General features: G+C 35.1%; 1 protein-coding gene across 1 annotated transcript in view; it reads right to left on the bottom strand.

Annotated features, from left to right (window-relative positions):
- Window positions 1-1,915: 1,915 nt before the first annotated feature.
- Window positions 1,916-17,864, bottom strand: part of CHM (CHM Rab escort protein) — a 247,159-nt gene continuing 231,210 nt past the window's right edge. Inside the window, 3 exon segments of the mRNA XM_039220144.1 lie at window positions 1,916-2,164; window positions 7,706-7,866; window positions 13,607-13,705. Of these exon segments, the coding sequence (XP_039076075.1) occupies window positions 1,973-2,164; window positions 7,706-7,866; window positions 13,607-13,705 (452 nt within the window). The 3' untranslated portion in view covers window positions 1,916-1,972.

Genomic DNA, 17,864 nt, shown 5'->3' with positions numbered 1-17,864 from the left:
GTTCTCTGATTGGTAATGTAGGCCAGAATGCACAATAAGCATTTTATGTATTTAATTATTGAAACAAATGAAATCCAAACTATTGCTCAAAAAAGCAAATCATCAGAGCTTGGCTTCTGGAAAACTTTTAACATTGTCATGGTAACTGTAACTAGGTTTGTTGGCTATGTATAACTCTAAGATTTTTATGTTAAGTGTATATTAGGGTTTACCAATTGTCATACTGTATTGAGAATCTTTAGTGACTTTAGGTTTACCTACCAGAAATGATATGAGAATTTATATAGTGCTTTCCTTATTAAGACTCAAAACCACAATTCCATGTTACTATGTTTTATGGTCTATAAGACTATAAAATACTAATTTAGGAAATAGTTTTATTTTAAAAGCTTAATGCAATAAAAAACCACTGTGGTCTACTGTATTGGGGGAGTTGGCAGCAAACAATTTGCTGCATGAGATTTTTGATAGTCACCTTCAAGTCAAGGGGAAAACACCCCCCTTGTCAGAAAAACCATCTTAAGGATTGCACTGTATTTATCTTCAAAAGATTGAAGAGTCAAATGATTATCTTCAAAATCATTCTCCTAAGGTATGTAGTGTGTTACTATTTCCACCTTACATATGGAGAAAGTGAGCCCTATTTTTAGACAAAATAAACAATTTGTCTAATTTCATCAGTAATATAGCTAGGACTAAACTGGGTCCATATACAATTAAGCTCTAGTTACCTGACTAGATAGAATTTCCACATACTGATGAACATATCCAAATCTTGCCTCCATTCCTTCAGTCCCATATACCTTCCTAGTGTGTAAATGATCCACATACAAATAGCACTGCTAGCATTAAAAAATGTTGAGTAATGGACTCATGATTTGTTTGTAAAAGTGAGTGCCTTAATATTGGCATTTTCAGTAATTCTCAAGATAGAAAACAAAACAAACCTCTATTCCAAACATAGGCTCCTGCCTAGATCAGGATATTTTAGCTTTCCTCAATTACATTCACATGTGCTTTAATCATTGGTGCCATCATGTTTATATCCTTATATAAAGAAAATAGAATTAAAATAAAGGAAGTATGTGACCAGATGATTCTGAAGATGTGGATTTCAAACAAAGACCCAAAGTGGTAATCAAAAGCTTTCCTAATACCACAGAATTATTAACAATGCATAGGATCACTTTCATATCCATAGGTATATTCCTGGGAATCAATCCATTTACATTCATCTGCTAATTCCAAAGGTGTGTTATTTTAAAGCAGGCAAGCCAATGTGCTTTACAAGTGTTTTGTGTTCTTACAATGTCCTTTTCAAGGAAAATCCCCTTTCCGATTTCTATGCCCTGTTCTCTTGGTAATTATGTATGTCAACCTGGTGCTGTTTTCTAACATTTTTTTTTTAATTTTTTTTTAACTTTTTTTTTTTAATGTTTTATTTATTTCTAGGAGAGAGAGAGAGAGAGACAGCATGAGCAGGGGAGGGTCAGAGAGAGAGGGAGNTCCTTATAAATGTAGGCCCTTCCTAGGTTCATTCTTCAAGTGTCCTTCACCCTCTCCTTCCCTGGCTCCAAGCTGTTTTGCAGATTTCATCTTGTTCAGTAGGCATTTTCTTTTTTACATGGATAATTTCCAGCTATATTTAAAAATCTTTTTTTTTTAAAATTTTTATGTTTTATTTATTTCTAGGAGAGAGAGAGACAGCGTGAGCAGGGGAGGGTCAGAGAGAGAGGGAGACACAGAATCTGAAACAGGCTCCAGGCTCTGAGCTGGCAGTCAGCACAGAGCCCGACGCGGGGCTCGAACCCACGAACCGCGAGATCATGACCTAAGCGAAAGCCGGACGCTTAACCGACTAAGCCACCCAGGCGCCCCTTTTTTCTAACATTTTTGAAACATTTCTTCCATGAAGAAGACTCTGAGGCCAGGAGGAATTTTCAAAGTGGGTGTACAATTTGGTGTATATCCATTACTGAGAGGACTCCTCTGGGTTTTCCAGGCTTGCGCTTTCCTTGGGAGTCTCAGAGTTCGCTTCTGGTATGAAACTAGATTCTGAAGCCTTTGATTGTAAACTGTCCCCATCAATGATAATGTCTTCAGGATTTGGTGGGGGTGGACAGAAATCTTCATTGGGGCAGATTTGCTGGAAAAGTGTTTCAGCCTGGCCAGGGAAAAAAGGACACAATAGTGTTTGGTTTTCAGTTTAAAATGTGTATACCTTTCCGAATTATTTTAAAAATGAAGTTATCACCCTTGAAAATTTCTTTTTAAGTTACCAAATTTTATCAAGTATATATGATCTTTTAAAATTCCACTTTCAGAATTTCATGACTTTTCTCTAATTCTATGCATGCATTCAGGCTCACCCTTCATGTATTATCAGTACTTGACCAGATTATCAAGTGTTAGATAGCTGAGAATTTAAGAACATGCATTCTACATGTCAGTATGAATACAATTTCCTTAAATTCTTTATGTAATTTCCCAATAGAGCCTATCTGTGATAGCTGTACAAATTTATCATATAATAATTTTAATGAGTCATTGTTAAAATTAAGAAAATTATTCATTATTTGTTCAACAATTTACTTTTCTGGAATAATTGACCTCTCTCTGGGCTTTAAGGGGTATAACACAGTGTTTAAGATCGTGGACTCTGAATAGATGGCCATGTGGAAATGGTGGCTCTGCCATTTAGCATCAATGCACTTTGGGGGAATGCTTAATTAACTTCTGAGCCTTGCTTTTCTTGTCTATAAAATGGCAGAGACTAACTAAGCATCTATATATGGTAGCTGTTATCACTGTTATTGATAATGATTTAAAATGTGAAAATTTAAGCTCAGCTTAGTCTGGCAGGGTAAGAGAAGAAAAAAGTGAATGTGATCTTAATTAACGACAGATACATACATACACACACGTGAAAGTAATTGTAACAAGAAACATTGCTATTCTATTCTAAACATATCTCTACTTTTGTTTAGATGAATACAGCTCACTGTTAGATCAGGGTCCTTGCGAAACTAGGGAGCTTGCACTCTATCCTATTAGTAACAAAAGCCATTAAATGGTTTTAAGATATAGGCTTATTTAAAAGGCTATAATGTCTTTCCATACTGCTTCAATCCTTCCTCCTGACATGCACACAAAGTCATCCGTTAGGTTAGAAGTTGACAACTATGGTCCACAGGCCAAATCCAGCCTGTTTTGTAAATAAAGTTTTATTGGAACACGGGCACTCTCATTCATTTATCTATTTTCTATAGCTGTTTTTGCACTGTAATGGCAGGGCTGAGTAGATGCAAAAGTTATGACAGGGGTGGCAAAAGCTAAGCTATTTACCATCTGGCTATCTACAGTTGGTAGACTCATGCATCAGGTGATTAAAACTGACATTCCTTGTGAGTGGGTGGAAGGACAGTAAACAGAAACTTTTGAGCTTTGATGTGAAGTTGAAAGAAGAGATAGAGAGAAAAATAGTTTCTTCCTTTCTTGAGTATAATTCAAGGGTATATCTTTGGATATGCCATTTTACTATAACTATTGTGAAACAGAATATTTGAGATGCCTGCTTAACTCCCCACCCAGGAACTTATCATAATCATTGCTGGAGACACTTAGCTCCTAGAAGCAGGAGGACTGAGGTCAGTCAGAGCCTCCATCTCACAATTCAGTTCCTCTAATGGTCTTTTTGTCTTTTATCTCAACCTTGTCGTACTATTGAAGTTCTCTCTCACCCTCACTTCCTTCCACTCTCTGCATACAATCAATGGCCAAATCCTAACAGTCTTCTCTCCTACTTTTTGACTCCATTTTTTTCTTCCCTCTAGACATAGCCCAGGCATACATCATCTTTCTGTTAGACAATAGCAACATTTCAGAACTGGACTGGTCACCTTGCCTCTAGGGTTCCCTCAGGTAATCCATCTCCATGCTGGCTTCAGAAGAGTCTTGGAAATGAAATTGTTTATGCCATTTTCTGGCTTAAAACATTTCAATGACTCTGCATTTCTAACAGGATAAAAATCCAAGATCTTTGTTATGGAATACAAAACTCTATAGGCCTACTTCTCTAGTCTTATCATTTATTTCATCTCATCGTCACCTTTCAGATCTTTTGCTTCACTAATATCTATTTATGGGTGCTTTCTTAAACACACCATGATGTTTATATCCTGGGTTGGTGCAGATGTTGGAATGTTTCAGTTATCTTCATTTGTATGGGGAATTGCTACTCATTTTTTATATCCCTCTCTGTAAAGTTCTTTGACTCCTAAGTAGAGCTCATGGCTCCTCTGTTTTATTTTTGAACTTTGATATTATTCTATTATTGCATATACTACACTGCATTGTCATTTTTTACACGTTCTTCTCCTTACTAGATAGTGATTCCTCCAGGGATGACAAGGACTGGGTTTCATTCAAGTCTGGATCCTTAGTTCCTGGTGTGGAGTAGAATCCCAATATACAGTTTTTAATGCATTGAAGAACTTTAAAAACTGTATATTGTACAAATGTTGAATATAACTAATTATTATTAATACTACTACTTTGCTTCTACTCCAGTTCCTGTGTATCTCACAGCTTGTCTCCCTTTTGTTACCTCCCTATAGGACACATTTTCCACTGGACCTCAGTCGCTGTGGCTGGCTCCCACCCTCTGTTTCCATATATCCTGGTCACATTCTGTCTCTTAGGATTGCCAACCAGTCACAGGCTACTGCACCACCCTTATTTGTGTTCTACCTGCTTGTGGAACTCTCACCATCAGCCCATCTGCCACTGGCCCTCACTGATGCCAATTTCCTCCAGCCATCCTCCAGCCCTTACCATCTTTCATCTAATTGCTGGAACCTCTTAGGGTCAACTGCCATGTTCTGGAAGGTCTATCTAATGCTTCTTGGTCTGCTGCATTTTATTTGCTAACTAAGCCTCAATTGTGAGAGTTGTCATAAAGAGGCTAGTTCAGAGTAGTGAATTCTTAGCTTTTAAATCCTTCTTGCCCTTTATAACACAAAAGTTAGCTTAAAGGGTAGCTTCAGGTGGCTAAAAACATTAAAAAGGCATAATTATATGGGGACCTGGTTTCTTTATATTGGGAAGTATAGAGAAGACACACAGTTATCGAAGACATTCCTATGTTTATTTAACACACATCTACACAAAACATAAAAAAATATTTTGTCAATCTAGCAGTTAAATGTATTTAGAATGTATCCATCCACATTAACAAGATGGAAGTAGCACAGCACACTAGATGAATGTACAAGCACTAGGGTCCAACAGACTTGAGTTTAACTTTTGGCTCACATATTTCCCAGCTATGTGATCTTTGGACAAGTTATTTAGCCCCTGTTGGGTCTTAGTTTCCTCATCTGTAAAATAATACATATGTGATGCTTAGGATATTGTCTGGCACACAGAAAATGCTCAATGAATGGTGGCTTTAGAAAATGTGAAACCTGGGGCACCTGGGTAGCTCAGCTGGTTAAACGTCCTACTTCGGTTCAGGTCATGATCTCACAGTTTGTGAGTTCGAGCCTCACATCGGGCTCTGTGCTAACAGCTCAGAGCCTAGACCTGCTTCTGATTCTGTGTCTCCCTCCCTCTCTGTACCTCTCCTGCTCATGCTCTGTCTCTCTCTCTCTCTCAAAAATAAGTATTAAAAAAAAAAGAAAAAAAAAGAAAATGTGACACCTAAAATTGCCCTTTCCTTCAATGGCATGAGAAATTGAAGGATAATGCAATATGTGAGCAAGTTGGTAGGTCATATGATCTATAAAACTAGTCTTCAACTTACAAATTTTGCACCAAAAGTCATAAACAGATTGCTATTATGCCATAAAGACAACATTCTAAATGGTGGTTAGGGTTCCGACATCAGCCAATTTAAACCATTGTACACCTGAAATATAATACAAAGAATACAGTACTATATAATTATTCTTGTTCTCATAGTAGTGGCACCTCTTAGGGGATGGAAGCTCCTGAAGGAGGAATAAGCTATCAATGATCTTGGGAGTAGAGAAGTATAGACCAGTCTGCTCATCAGTATTTGTGGATAAATGAGACACTACTTGTATTAAGGAAAGAGATATCATATGTCTTTTTCAGAAAAAAAAAAGGAAGTAACAAACTATAAGAAACAGCAAATCACAGAAAGAATCACAATTATCACTTGGGCTAGCAACATTGTGGTGATAACAGAGAATGTCTTGGTGTGCTCTTGCACACTTTAACTTGTATTAAACAAAGATATATTTTTAGTATGTTTTCAAATCATAAATAGTTCCACATGAATACAAGCGAGACAGGTCTATGCTCTTCAACATCTATACATTTACAAATAAGAAAAGCAGATGCAAACTTGGTAATTGGTAAAATAAACACTTTATTTATAAAAAAGAAAATCAAGAGGTGCTTATATTTGCTACATAGGTAAAGCCTAGGCAATGTTCTAAGAGCTTTTATGGATAATTTGGAAAACAAAAGTAATCAATTAGTGAGTGGGTTAAACAAAGGATAAAATACTGAAATTAGAACACAGTTTATCTGAACATACTATTTGTAAATATTATTACTGATGCCCTTTAAAGTGAACTGGAACCATCTTGGGTTCCTGTTAAACTAATAGAATAAATGATGGAGGACTTCCCACTTTTGATATCACTGGCTGAATAGGATTATCCAGGATCACCATTAGCCTCAAGATGAGAAACACAATGTGGCAAAAACTATAGATGCATGGGGTCATAGCCTTGCCACTGTGACTAAAAATTAAAGGGTCAATGAGGTCATTTGCTTCTACAAGATCCCTGCTGCTAGTTGGATTGAAACTTACATCTGTGATTTTAAAATAATGTTAAATTATCCATTTATTGGTTCCATAGATATGCCAACTATATCTGTGAAAAGTTTAGACTTGTGCCTCAAAAAATATATTTTGTTTTTCTTTCTTGTCAAGTGCAGAGAAATGTATTTATATATGCACCTGGATCTTCATCTTAATGGAATCATAGTTCACTTTTGGCAGCTTTTCTCAGCCTGTGCTCTACCAGTTCATAGCCTTGCCCAGAAGTGCTGTCACAAAATTCCACTTTCATTAGCATCTTCCTCAGCAGCTATGACAGTAGGTTTGAGGACACCAGCTTGTGTCAAAACATTAAAGAAACCATGTTAACTGTGAAAAAATAAGTTACATGTTCTTTTCCAAAATAAAAAAATGTGTTAAGACCATTTAAAAATGACATTTTATATGTAATTACTTACTAACTTAATGTTACTCCTTTTGAAATGACTCAGAAGTTAACAAAGAAAAACAGTTCCTGTATTTCAAAATAATAAGAGGCCACAGTTTAAATTATAAACGAAGTTTCTTTAGAAGACTAGCATTATAAATTCATTTTTCAGAATCTGTATTTCTAACATCTTCCATCCTTATTCCCACAATGGAACTCCTAAATGCTCTCTTGAAATTCACTGTTATAGTCAAGAATGTAAAAATATTGGATATTATATTTCAAGTATATTTAAAGAAGCTTTGTCATTCATAGGAAAAAGTTTATGGGCAAATTACAGAGGTGGTAATTAAATGACAGAGATGCTTTTACAGTCTTTTTTCCCAAATCCCAGAGGAAAAAACAACTTACTTTCCTTACCACACCAACTTTAACACAAAATTGAGAAACATCAACAGCCTTACCTATTTGACTGCATTATCATTTCCTAAACCACAGTCTGGGCCAGAGCAGACGTAAACGTTGGATGGTAAATCATTATAAGAGTTCCTGCTGACATCTGAAGAATCTCTCATATTAAAGTAAAGAGCCCACAGAAGTCTTGGTTTTTCATTTTCTTCATTTTCTAAATGTAGACATAAATCTTAGTCACATCTAAAGCACAATAATCCTGTCATTTAATACAATATGTAGCTAACAAAATCATGACTGTATAGTGTACTAAATCAGAGCTTTGTATGTAAAAAGATAGTAAATCTGTATCCACGCAGATATATTTCAAGCAATAATGGGTTTTCAACCTCTGATAAGTAAAATTTAAAAAATTATTTTGATTACTAATATGTTACTTAGATATAACACCATTTGTATTCTCTTCAATTTCTATCATTTCTCCTCAGCAGTATCATTCATCCTTAAATTATGTCAGTGAAGAAGATAACACATTTTTTTTTTATGTTTCACATATACAAATCAACTTGAAAAATATATACAGTAAGTTAATGATATATACAGGATTATAAGGTATCCAGAAGAGAAAAGTCTATAGAGACAGGAAGTAGATTAGTGGTTACTTAGAGCTGGGGGAATTTGAGTAAGTGAAGGGTGACTGCTAACGGGTGTGAGGTTTCTATTTTAGGTGACGGAAATATTCTGAAATTGACTGTGGTAATGGTTGAACCATTTGATGACGAACATATTAAAAAACATTGAATTTTACATTTTAGGTGGGTGAACTGTACAGTATGTGAATTATATCTCAATAAATTCATAATTATATCTTAATAAAGCCACTATTAAAAATAGTATATATGGGATTAAAACACTGATATCCTAACTTACTGACACTTTGTCCTACTGGATTATAAAAGTAATGGCAATTGGCAAACAACAAAAATATGATTGCGAGTGTTTGCTTCAGCAGCATATATACTAAAATTGGAACAAAAATAAAGATGTGAGACTTCAAGTTGTTTTTAGCACACATTCTCTCATTTAACAGCAAGCACCTATTATGTATGTTAGACATTGGGCTAATGTAGACTTAGTCCTTAGGCTTCTGATTTTTTATATTCCCCAATACAAAGCCTAGCACATAAAAGATACTCAATGAACAATTTCTAAGTTTATTTTAATCCTATTTTCAGGTATAATCAAAATATGATGGGGGTGCCTGCGTGGCTTAGTCGGTTAAGTGTCAGACTTCAGCTCAGGTCAGGATCTCACAGTTCGTGGGTTCGAGCTCTGCATCAGGCTCTGTGCTGACAGCTCAGAGCCTGGAGCCTGCTTCAGATTCTGTGTCTCCTTCTCTCTCTGCCAGTTCCCCGCTCATGCTCTGTCTCACTCTGTCTCTCAAAAACAAATAAATGTAAAAAAATTAAAAAAAATAATGTGCTCATTAAAAGGTTCAGTCATATGGATCTCGAGAAACTTCACAGAAGACCATGGGGGAGGGGAAGGGGGAAAAAAGTTACAGAGAGGGAGGGAGGCAAACCATAAGAGACTCTTAAATACTAAGAACAAACTAAAGGTTGATGGGTGGTGGGGGAGAGGGGAAAGTGGATGATGGGCATTGAGAGGGACATTTGTTGGGATGAGTACTGAGTAGTGTATGGAAACTAATTTGACAATAAATTATATTAAAAATAAACATTTTTAAAATTAGAAAAAATAATAAATTAGTAGCAACTTAAAAAAATAAAAATAAAAGGCTCAACCCGAGATGTATATGAAGATTACCCAAGACCATGGGGCACCTTGTGAATCATAAAGAAAATACTAAAGGTGTAACTAGTTAATTAGCTCTTATTGTTAAACTGGAAATCACTATAGAGAAATTCACAGCCAGCTGCAATATTCAATTAACAAGAATACCTAATTCCCCAATTCAGGATAAAGAGTATTTTGTTATATTTAATTTAAAATATCTCTATTACTTAACTACCAATTATGTTATTTTTCTAGTTTATTTTGAATAATACATTATTATTAGTGTGATAGGACAAAGAAGCTATGAATGGAAGAAGAGATCCCTTACCATGCCTCTTCCTAATGCTAAGATCTAGGAGTCCAAGGTATCACTAACTTCATGTAAACACATGATAGATGGTGAAGCCTATTTATTGACAAAATAAAGGAACATAAGGAACTCATATTTCACAGCTAAAACCATATGGCTCTTAGTAAATTTATTGATTAATTTTAGTTTCACTAAATCTTACAGAAAGATAAACATACCGCCTGTGATCTGCGACACCAGACTCCATGAGCATTGTGGAAAAGTGGGCTAAGGTCTGGAATTCCTTTAATATTGCCCAGTCCATTTCTAAGCATACATGAAGAGAATTTATCCTGTACTCTGTGAAAGTTCCAGCTCAAAGCAGGGCTTCTACCCAGCAGAAGTTTGGAAAAATGAATAATCCAATAGATTATAGGAAAGAAATTTCACTGAGATTGAAGCATTGAGAAGGAACCATGAAGATGATGAAAAGTTGACATAGGCTGAAGATAAATGCTCTAGATAGAAGGGAGTTGTCAGGCTTTGACCTTAAAACCCTCAAAGAGACATATAATTGCTTCATCTTTCTTTGAGGTCAGGTGGAAGGCTGAGAGATAGCTGGAAAAATAACATGCAGTTGTGAAGTACACAGCTGTCAAAAATAAATAGTAAAGCTGCTGAGGTTTGCCTGGGAATATATCACCTGACCAGGAGTAGAACTGATTTTCTGTAGTATCTCATTTCATCAATTAGATAGTGTAAAGGACTAAACATGTAATAGGTAATTTAGAATAAGATCTTGGGCAAATTAAATGGGTAGGCAGAAAAAAAAATCAACAATGGCATACCAAATAAAGGCAATAAATGACCTGTAGTTACATGCCATATTTAGGAAGAGACTATTTTAGTAACAGAATAGCAAAAAGGAATACAAAAAGGAATTAAGATATTTGACTTCTGAGTCCAACAATTACTTAACATCTTTACCAGCCATGGACCTCAAGATAACACTATGAGGGGCATTTTTTTACCTTTTTGAGGTAGGAAATGAATGAGATAGGATGAGATAATTCCACATGCCATGCCCAAATGAAAAACAGAAAGAACAGCAATGGTGCAGTAATGATACTACATTATACACATTTCAAGATATAGTACTAACACAATTCTTGCTTCAATTCATATAGAAAGTCTCAATTTCCTGAGTAAAATAAGAAATCATTTAGGGTAGTTATACTATTGCTCACTCAGTGCTTTGAAGGATATTCTGTAGTCTGGAAGAATTAATCCAGACTAGTATGAATGGTGAGCAATCACCTATTTTTTTTCACATGTATAATCAGGTTCATTAAGCATAAAACATATGAAATTTCTTTGGACTTGGAAATAGGGAAGGGTTTAGAGATCTTTGATATTCTTAAAGAAGCCTGGGAGGTAGGGCTCTCTTGGAAATATTGGTTCAACTGTTTCTTAAGACAGAACATATGACAAGAGCTTTAAGTGATATCTTTTTTAAAAATATTTTTTATTGTTTTATTTATTTCTGAGAGAGAAAGAGAGACAGCGTGAGCAGGGGAGGGTCAGAGAGAGGGAGACACAGAATGTGAAACAGGCTCCAGACTCTGAGCTAGCTGCCAGCACAGAGCCCGACGCGGGGCTCGAACCCACGAACCGTGAGATCATGACCTGAGCCGAAGTCGGAGGCTTAACCGACTGAGCCACCCAGGTGCCCTGCTCTAAGTGATAACTTAAATGTAAAAAGTAAGAGAAGAAATAGAGGGAATATCATTCACAACTCTACTGGTATTTCTCAGATACACCAACAAAGAAGTACTATATTTGAGAAGAGAACACTAATTTTTACAACAAATAAACTTCTTTGTAGGCAACCAGGATGACTTTCAGAAAGACTTATGAAGCACAGCACTAAACAGAATGTAGAACTCAAATAAAAAGATAAAGAAAATAAGATCAAGTAATATCACTCGTTTGGCACACATTTTAAAACAAAATAATGACAATGCTCTAAAGTATAAGGTTTCATATCACTGTCAAGCAATTAAAACATAATAATAAAAGCCATTAATCTGTGAAAATAGGTGCTTTTGCTACAGAGAAGAATGTGCTTTTAATGTAATAAAAGTTGATATTGCTCATAAAGTTCTTTCTTCTCATTTAGACAGGAAAATGAATTGAGTTCTTTTCTCCTGGTGACTTTGCCTCTTTGACCTGCCATGGCCCAGTGCTCACTTTATCTGGTGATTCATTTTCAATAACTCCAGCAGTATTTGTTCTGACATTTTAATTAAAGTATGACCACTACCTCATCCTAATGATAAAAAGGCCTATGTGTCAGTGAAAACTAGCTTTTCAGTGCCTCAGTGCACCTGAAGACTCCTCTGAGCACACAGTTCTTTCTAAAGAATTTCAGTCAGATTCTAAACAATACATCATTTCAAAATGGGATCACTTTAAACATTAAGAGTAATATTTAAAAATATAAAATGGCTAGAGAGTGCTAAGTAATGAACACGTAATTTGCCCAGCTTGTTGTCTTTTAAAAGAAAATTAAATGTATTTAAAAAGTGAAGAGCAATGATACAAGATTCAAATGTAATGTATTATTTGAGACTACCACACAATGAAATTAAAACGAAAAATCATGAAAAATTTCAGAAACAGGGAAGAAATTCAGAGTTTTTATAAGCAAAGCAATTAAAGCCAAGGATAAATCCATAATTCCATATTAGGTTTAGAAATATTATCATGTATCATAACTTTGCAATCAGATTTGTAACAATAATGCAAACATTTATATACACTTCCCAGTGTATAAAATGTAAATATGAAACAAACTAAATTCCAAACTAAAGTGAAATAAAGTTTCAGATTTCAGGGTTTTATTCAGGCAGCTAAAAAAGAAATTAATTAATTATACTGATATTAGTTCCTGAAAATGGAGTTTACTTATATAAATATAAATGCCCCTCTATGTACTATCTCTGCAGGAAGAAAACAAAAAAGACACATAGGAGATGAACTAAAAGAAAATACAATAGGTGGGAGTAAATAAATGGTTGCCTGAACAAACATAACATCCAAAGGAAATATAGATATATGATTCAGTGAGGAAACTGGTCATGATTCAAGTGGACAGGTAAATCCTATATAATAAAAATCACCCTCACTTCATATAAATGAATAATATCCATCAGGCTACTTTACCATTTACACACAAAATACAGCACAATTTGCTCCATTCAGAGGTATAAGAGCTACCCTATGATATGAGGAGAAAAGTTAAAAAAAATTGTGGTTGAAACACATTTTTCCCCCATGAATAAATAGCATAGTGGCATATATATTTTGAGAGTTAAATATTTATTACATCACTAACAAGCTACACATTAAAAGAGAATTATTAGGAAGGATTCCTACATTTGTCAATTAATATTTTAATATTATATCAGCTTTTTCAAAATGATAACTTTTTCTGATAAAGGAATATATAATCTTTCATATAATATCTGTAAAATAAATGAAAAAAACAGTTGTCCATTTTTCCATCAAAACTAAGAGATTTACAGTCTTTTTCTCTATGCATGTGAATATGTACACATATAAATGTGTATTTTTGCACTTAATTAACATGTGTGTGAAATTTATATTTTTCCTTTACCATTATAGAGTGGAATATTTCCCCAGTTTTAGGAAGAGAATGTGTTCACTCATGCTACTACAACATGTAAGGATTGTTGCTGAATATATCACATTTCAGTCCAGGTTGCAGAAACCTTCATAAGGTATCTAAGAGGGATAATGTGGTTACGTTACTTTTCCATCATGAATCGTTGATTATTATTCTTACCTATCTCCGTTTCAGTATATGGAGTAAACAATTTCTGCACAACTGGTTCTAAATCCTCTCTTGCTGTTTTAGAAGATGTACAAGTTAAATGAACCAAATCTGTTTAAAAAAATAATATTTTGAATTCTTGCTTACACACATTTCACTGTGTAATACTCATTTTCAAAGCACTAAACTGGTGCCATAGGAAATAGAGATCTGAGCACATCATGGCTCCTGCCTTTAAGGAGTTTATAATCTAGTGAAGGGAGACATGTAAAATCCATAACAATATGCTATATGTGTTAATAGCTAAGATATGTGTTAACTAATACCTAAGAGCACACTAAGACTCAAGAGAAGTAGTAGTTGATGGTCCATTTTGTAAAACTAGCAGAGTAGAAAAGCCTAGGAAACTATTTGTAGAAAGAGCTTAATTTATCCTTATAACATTCCCAAAGAGGCTGGATAAAGGATTGCTAAGTAAAATAACTGTGTAAAAAAGGCTGAGAATGGAATATTTATTTACTTAGAGAACACACTTCATAGTCTTCAACATATGAGAAGAATTCATTTATACAAACTTTACTGATAAGTTAACATATCATCTATTCATTATAGGGTTCTCTAAGAAGCCTTTTGGGGGAACATTATTGGCTTAGAGTGATACATATACTTTAAAGTCCATAAAATGGCACAAGTTAAAGCAGTTTATAATATTTTCAGAAATTCCAAATCACTTTCCTTTTGCATTTACAGATTCATTGGGTCTGAGCCTCAGAGAATGTTTGCACTAGAGAGTATCATGCACAAAAAGGGCCCTGCATAGGAGTGAAGCACTGTAGCATTTAGAATCGCTAGAGGTCAACAGCAAACATAAAGGATGGACAAAAATTCCTGTGTACTGAAAGAAAGGACTAAGGGGATCCCTAAATGTTAGAAACTCTTATGGTCAAGGAAAGGGCTTGGGGCAGGATAGAATAATAGCAAAATAATATGTTAGAGAATGGTATAAATACTAAGAAATCCTTTCCTCTAAAACACCAGTAGGAAAATACACTCACTTCTTTTCTGAAAGTTTAGACTAGCAGACTTTTTATTTTTTTAATCCCAGAAGACAGTTCAAAGCTTATCATGGAAGTCAACATCAGAAGCAGGTTCTCATTATTAAAGTTTATCCCACATTCAACTATTTAAAAATATATCTCAGCATAAATTGATGACTCTTAATAACCATGTGACGTAAAATAAAAATTTTCTTTTCAGGTGCACCAAAAAATGTAATAGTCTAAGAAGGTTTCTGTTTTATGTAGGGAATGTTTTTACATGAATATAACAATGATTCCCATTTATTTTGGGATATTTTAGGATGTATGGTACTAATAATTTCAAAAGGTATAATAACCTTCACAACAAAATTATTCCTAATTAACTAAAAGTTTTCAAATGCCATATAACTTTGGTGGGAAGGGAATTTAAACTTCCTAGGTAATTACTGAATTAAATGGAGACGTGGAACTACAAAGGTGGAAATCCCTGATAAAATTCAAGAGAAACTGTCCTGTCTTATGAAATACCAATATCCAGTCCAAAGTTCTCAACTTTCCAGTTCTTTCCTATTCAATTAATGTGTACTAGGGAAAAAGCAGGTGAACATAAATATAAATAAAAGTATACTTGAATATCTTAATGGTAAATTACTGGTTCTGTTAAACAGGATATATAAAAGAAATATATACTGGAATAATTACATCCTTAAGTTTCCTAACAATTATTAAAGTTCAGGTCAGGGAGTGTTAGCAAAAATTTCTAGTAGTCAAGTCAGCTTATCAGCTTGCACTTAATGACTTTTATAGCAATTTTTAGAAATACTAAAGACATTATAACCTGGATCCTAATATCTGAATTTGATTCTGATTAGATGCTAATTATTAAATGAGCTACAAATTTAAGATATGAACAACTATTTATTTTCTCCCTACAACTTCCTACTTTTTCTGTTATCTATGTCACTTCCTTGTATAGGTTACTCTGAATTTACTGCATCTCTTCAAATCTGAGAGATTGTTGGTTATGTTTTTTAAAAATACAGATTATTTTCAATATTGGTTTATTAATCTTCATAACTCTTAAGTCCTTTGCAAAGACAAGTTTTAGAGTTGGTTTTGCTTTTCTTGATCTGTCAAATTTAACTTTCACTTACATGGTTGTTCATTAAAGACTTGTGGCAAAAGATAATTTGCTTCCCTGTCATAGGCAGACTAAGTACTCATAGACTTAAATAGACATATATGTGCACACAAATATATGTAGACATATACATACATTGTTAAAAATTTTACTAGTTTATTACATAAAATTTAGGAAATTATCTGATCAAACAAGATAGACATAAGTATCAATAGATAATCCTCTAATTATTTAAATATGCCTGATAAATGCTTACTTTTAGACATATCTATAAAATTCTCAATAGAAGTCAAAAGATTATGTAGAACTGAGTATACAGCCAACCTGCATATGTCAGACACTATTCTTTTTTTAAAAATTTAATGTTTTATTTATTTCTGAGAGAGAGAGACACACACACAGCATGAGCAGGGGAGGGTCAGAGAGAGAGGGAAACACAGAATTTGAAACAGGCTCCAGGCTCTGAACTAGCTGTCAGCACAGGGCCCGACACGGGGCTCGAGCCCACGAACCGTGAGATCATGACCTGAGCCGAAGTCGGACGCTTAACCGACTGAGCCACCCAGGTGCCCCTGTCAAACACTATTCTATGCATGTTAGAAATAGTATTTTATTTCACCTGTGCAACAGCCAATTTTTATCTTCATTTTACAGGTGAGAAGACAGGAACAGTGGGGTTAAGCAGATTTCTTAATGTCATGTCATTAGTAAGAGTAACAGCTGGGACTCAGAGATGGAATTCAAGCCCATGTGGTCTGCCTCTAGAGTGCTTGCTCTTACTCCCTAAATGATGGTGGGTAATTGTAATAATCTCCTATACAAGGCACAATTACTGAAAGCAGCAGTCTTCTAACTAGAGCATGCACAAAGATACAAGAAGCCTCTTCACAAGTAATAATAATTCTAAAGAAGTCAACATCCAGTTGCTCAACCTTGCGTCCTTCCACTTTTATTAAGCAATGCATTTCAATAAACTTATTTTGTATTTAATAATTCTTTACCAAAATTGTAATATATGCATATAGTTTAACTTTACACAAATAATAACAAATCCAGAAGACATTTTAAAAATAATTAGAAGCTTATTGTCCTGGAAATGTTTAAAAAATTCGACTTTCATTTATTTTTTTAAAATGACACCATGCTTTCAGTACTCTAAAACTGGAACTAGAACAATTATCTCTCTTATAATAAATAAGCTGTTGTCCTGTAGCAAGTTTTGGGTTTTGTTCTGAAACACAAAATAACTGGGATTTCTACGAAGTTTGCATGGCAATCACAAAAAGCACATTTGAAAGTGACAAAGTGCTATAGAACACAACTAGATAACTAGAAAAATTTTCTGGATATACAAGAAATTGACCTGATTGACAGAACAAACTGCACTAGAGGGACAGAAGAGACCACATCTAGGAAGGCAGGAAGTGCAGAAAAATGGATCACTGGTGCTGTGGAGGGGAGACCCAGCTGTGAAGAAAAGAGAGAGAGGAGTGGACAGGGAAACTCACAAGGAGAACACTGCCCCAAAGCCACTGGCTGGAAAAACAAGTGGGGCTGATTTTCATGAGTTTTTGCAAACAGCAGAGCTCAAAGTCTGGAGTTCACAGGTCAGCAGGCTTGGCAGGGATAGAGCCCTGAAGGTATTGCCCTACTCCTGGAGAACAGGCAGGGAAACAACCCCAGGGCAGACAGTGTGTGCTGAGGATCACATAAGGCACATGAGGGAGACACTGTTTGCTCTTTTTTTGGGGGAGTGTATGTACAAAAGGCAATATTCATAGAGATCCCTCTCTGGGAACAAAAAGCCAGTGGGTGCCATTTCCCTCCACTCCCCCTCATCATAGGCATAGAGACACCTGCTGAGAGTGGCTAACTCAGATACTGTTTAGCCTGCTCCAGATGGCATTCACCTGAGCTCTAGCATAGAGTGATTGCATTTCTCAGTCAAATCTGCATCCCTCCTAGCATAACAAGACACTCGAACAGAAGACCAGCACTGGCTCCCACTACAGCAGTTCCCTAAAGTCTGGGGTTTTAAAAAGTCAGCAGGCTTGGCTGGGAAAGAGCTTAATGTGTACTGCACTGCTCC

Source organism: Hyaena hyaena, unplaced genomic scaffold, assembly GCF_003009895.1.
Source record: "Hyaena hyaena isolate Hyena2069 unplaced genomic scaffold, ASM300989v1 scaffold_865, whole genome shotgun sequence".
NCBI lineage: Eukaryota > Metazoa > Chordata > Mammalia > Carnivora > Hyaenidae > Hyaena > Hyaena hyaena.
This window is presented reverse-complemented; position numbering and strand designations above follow the sequence as displayed.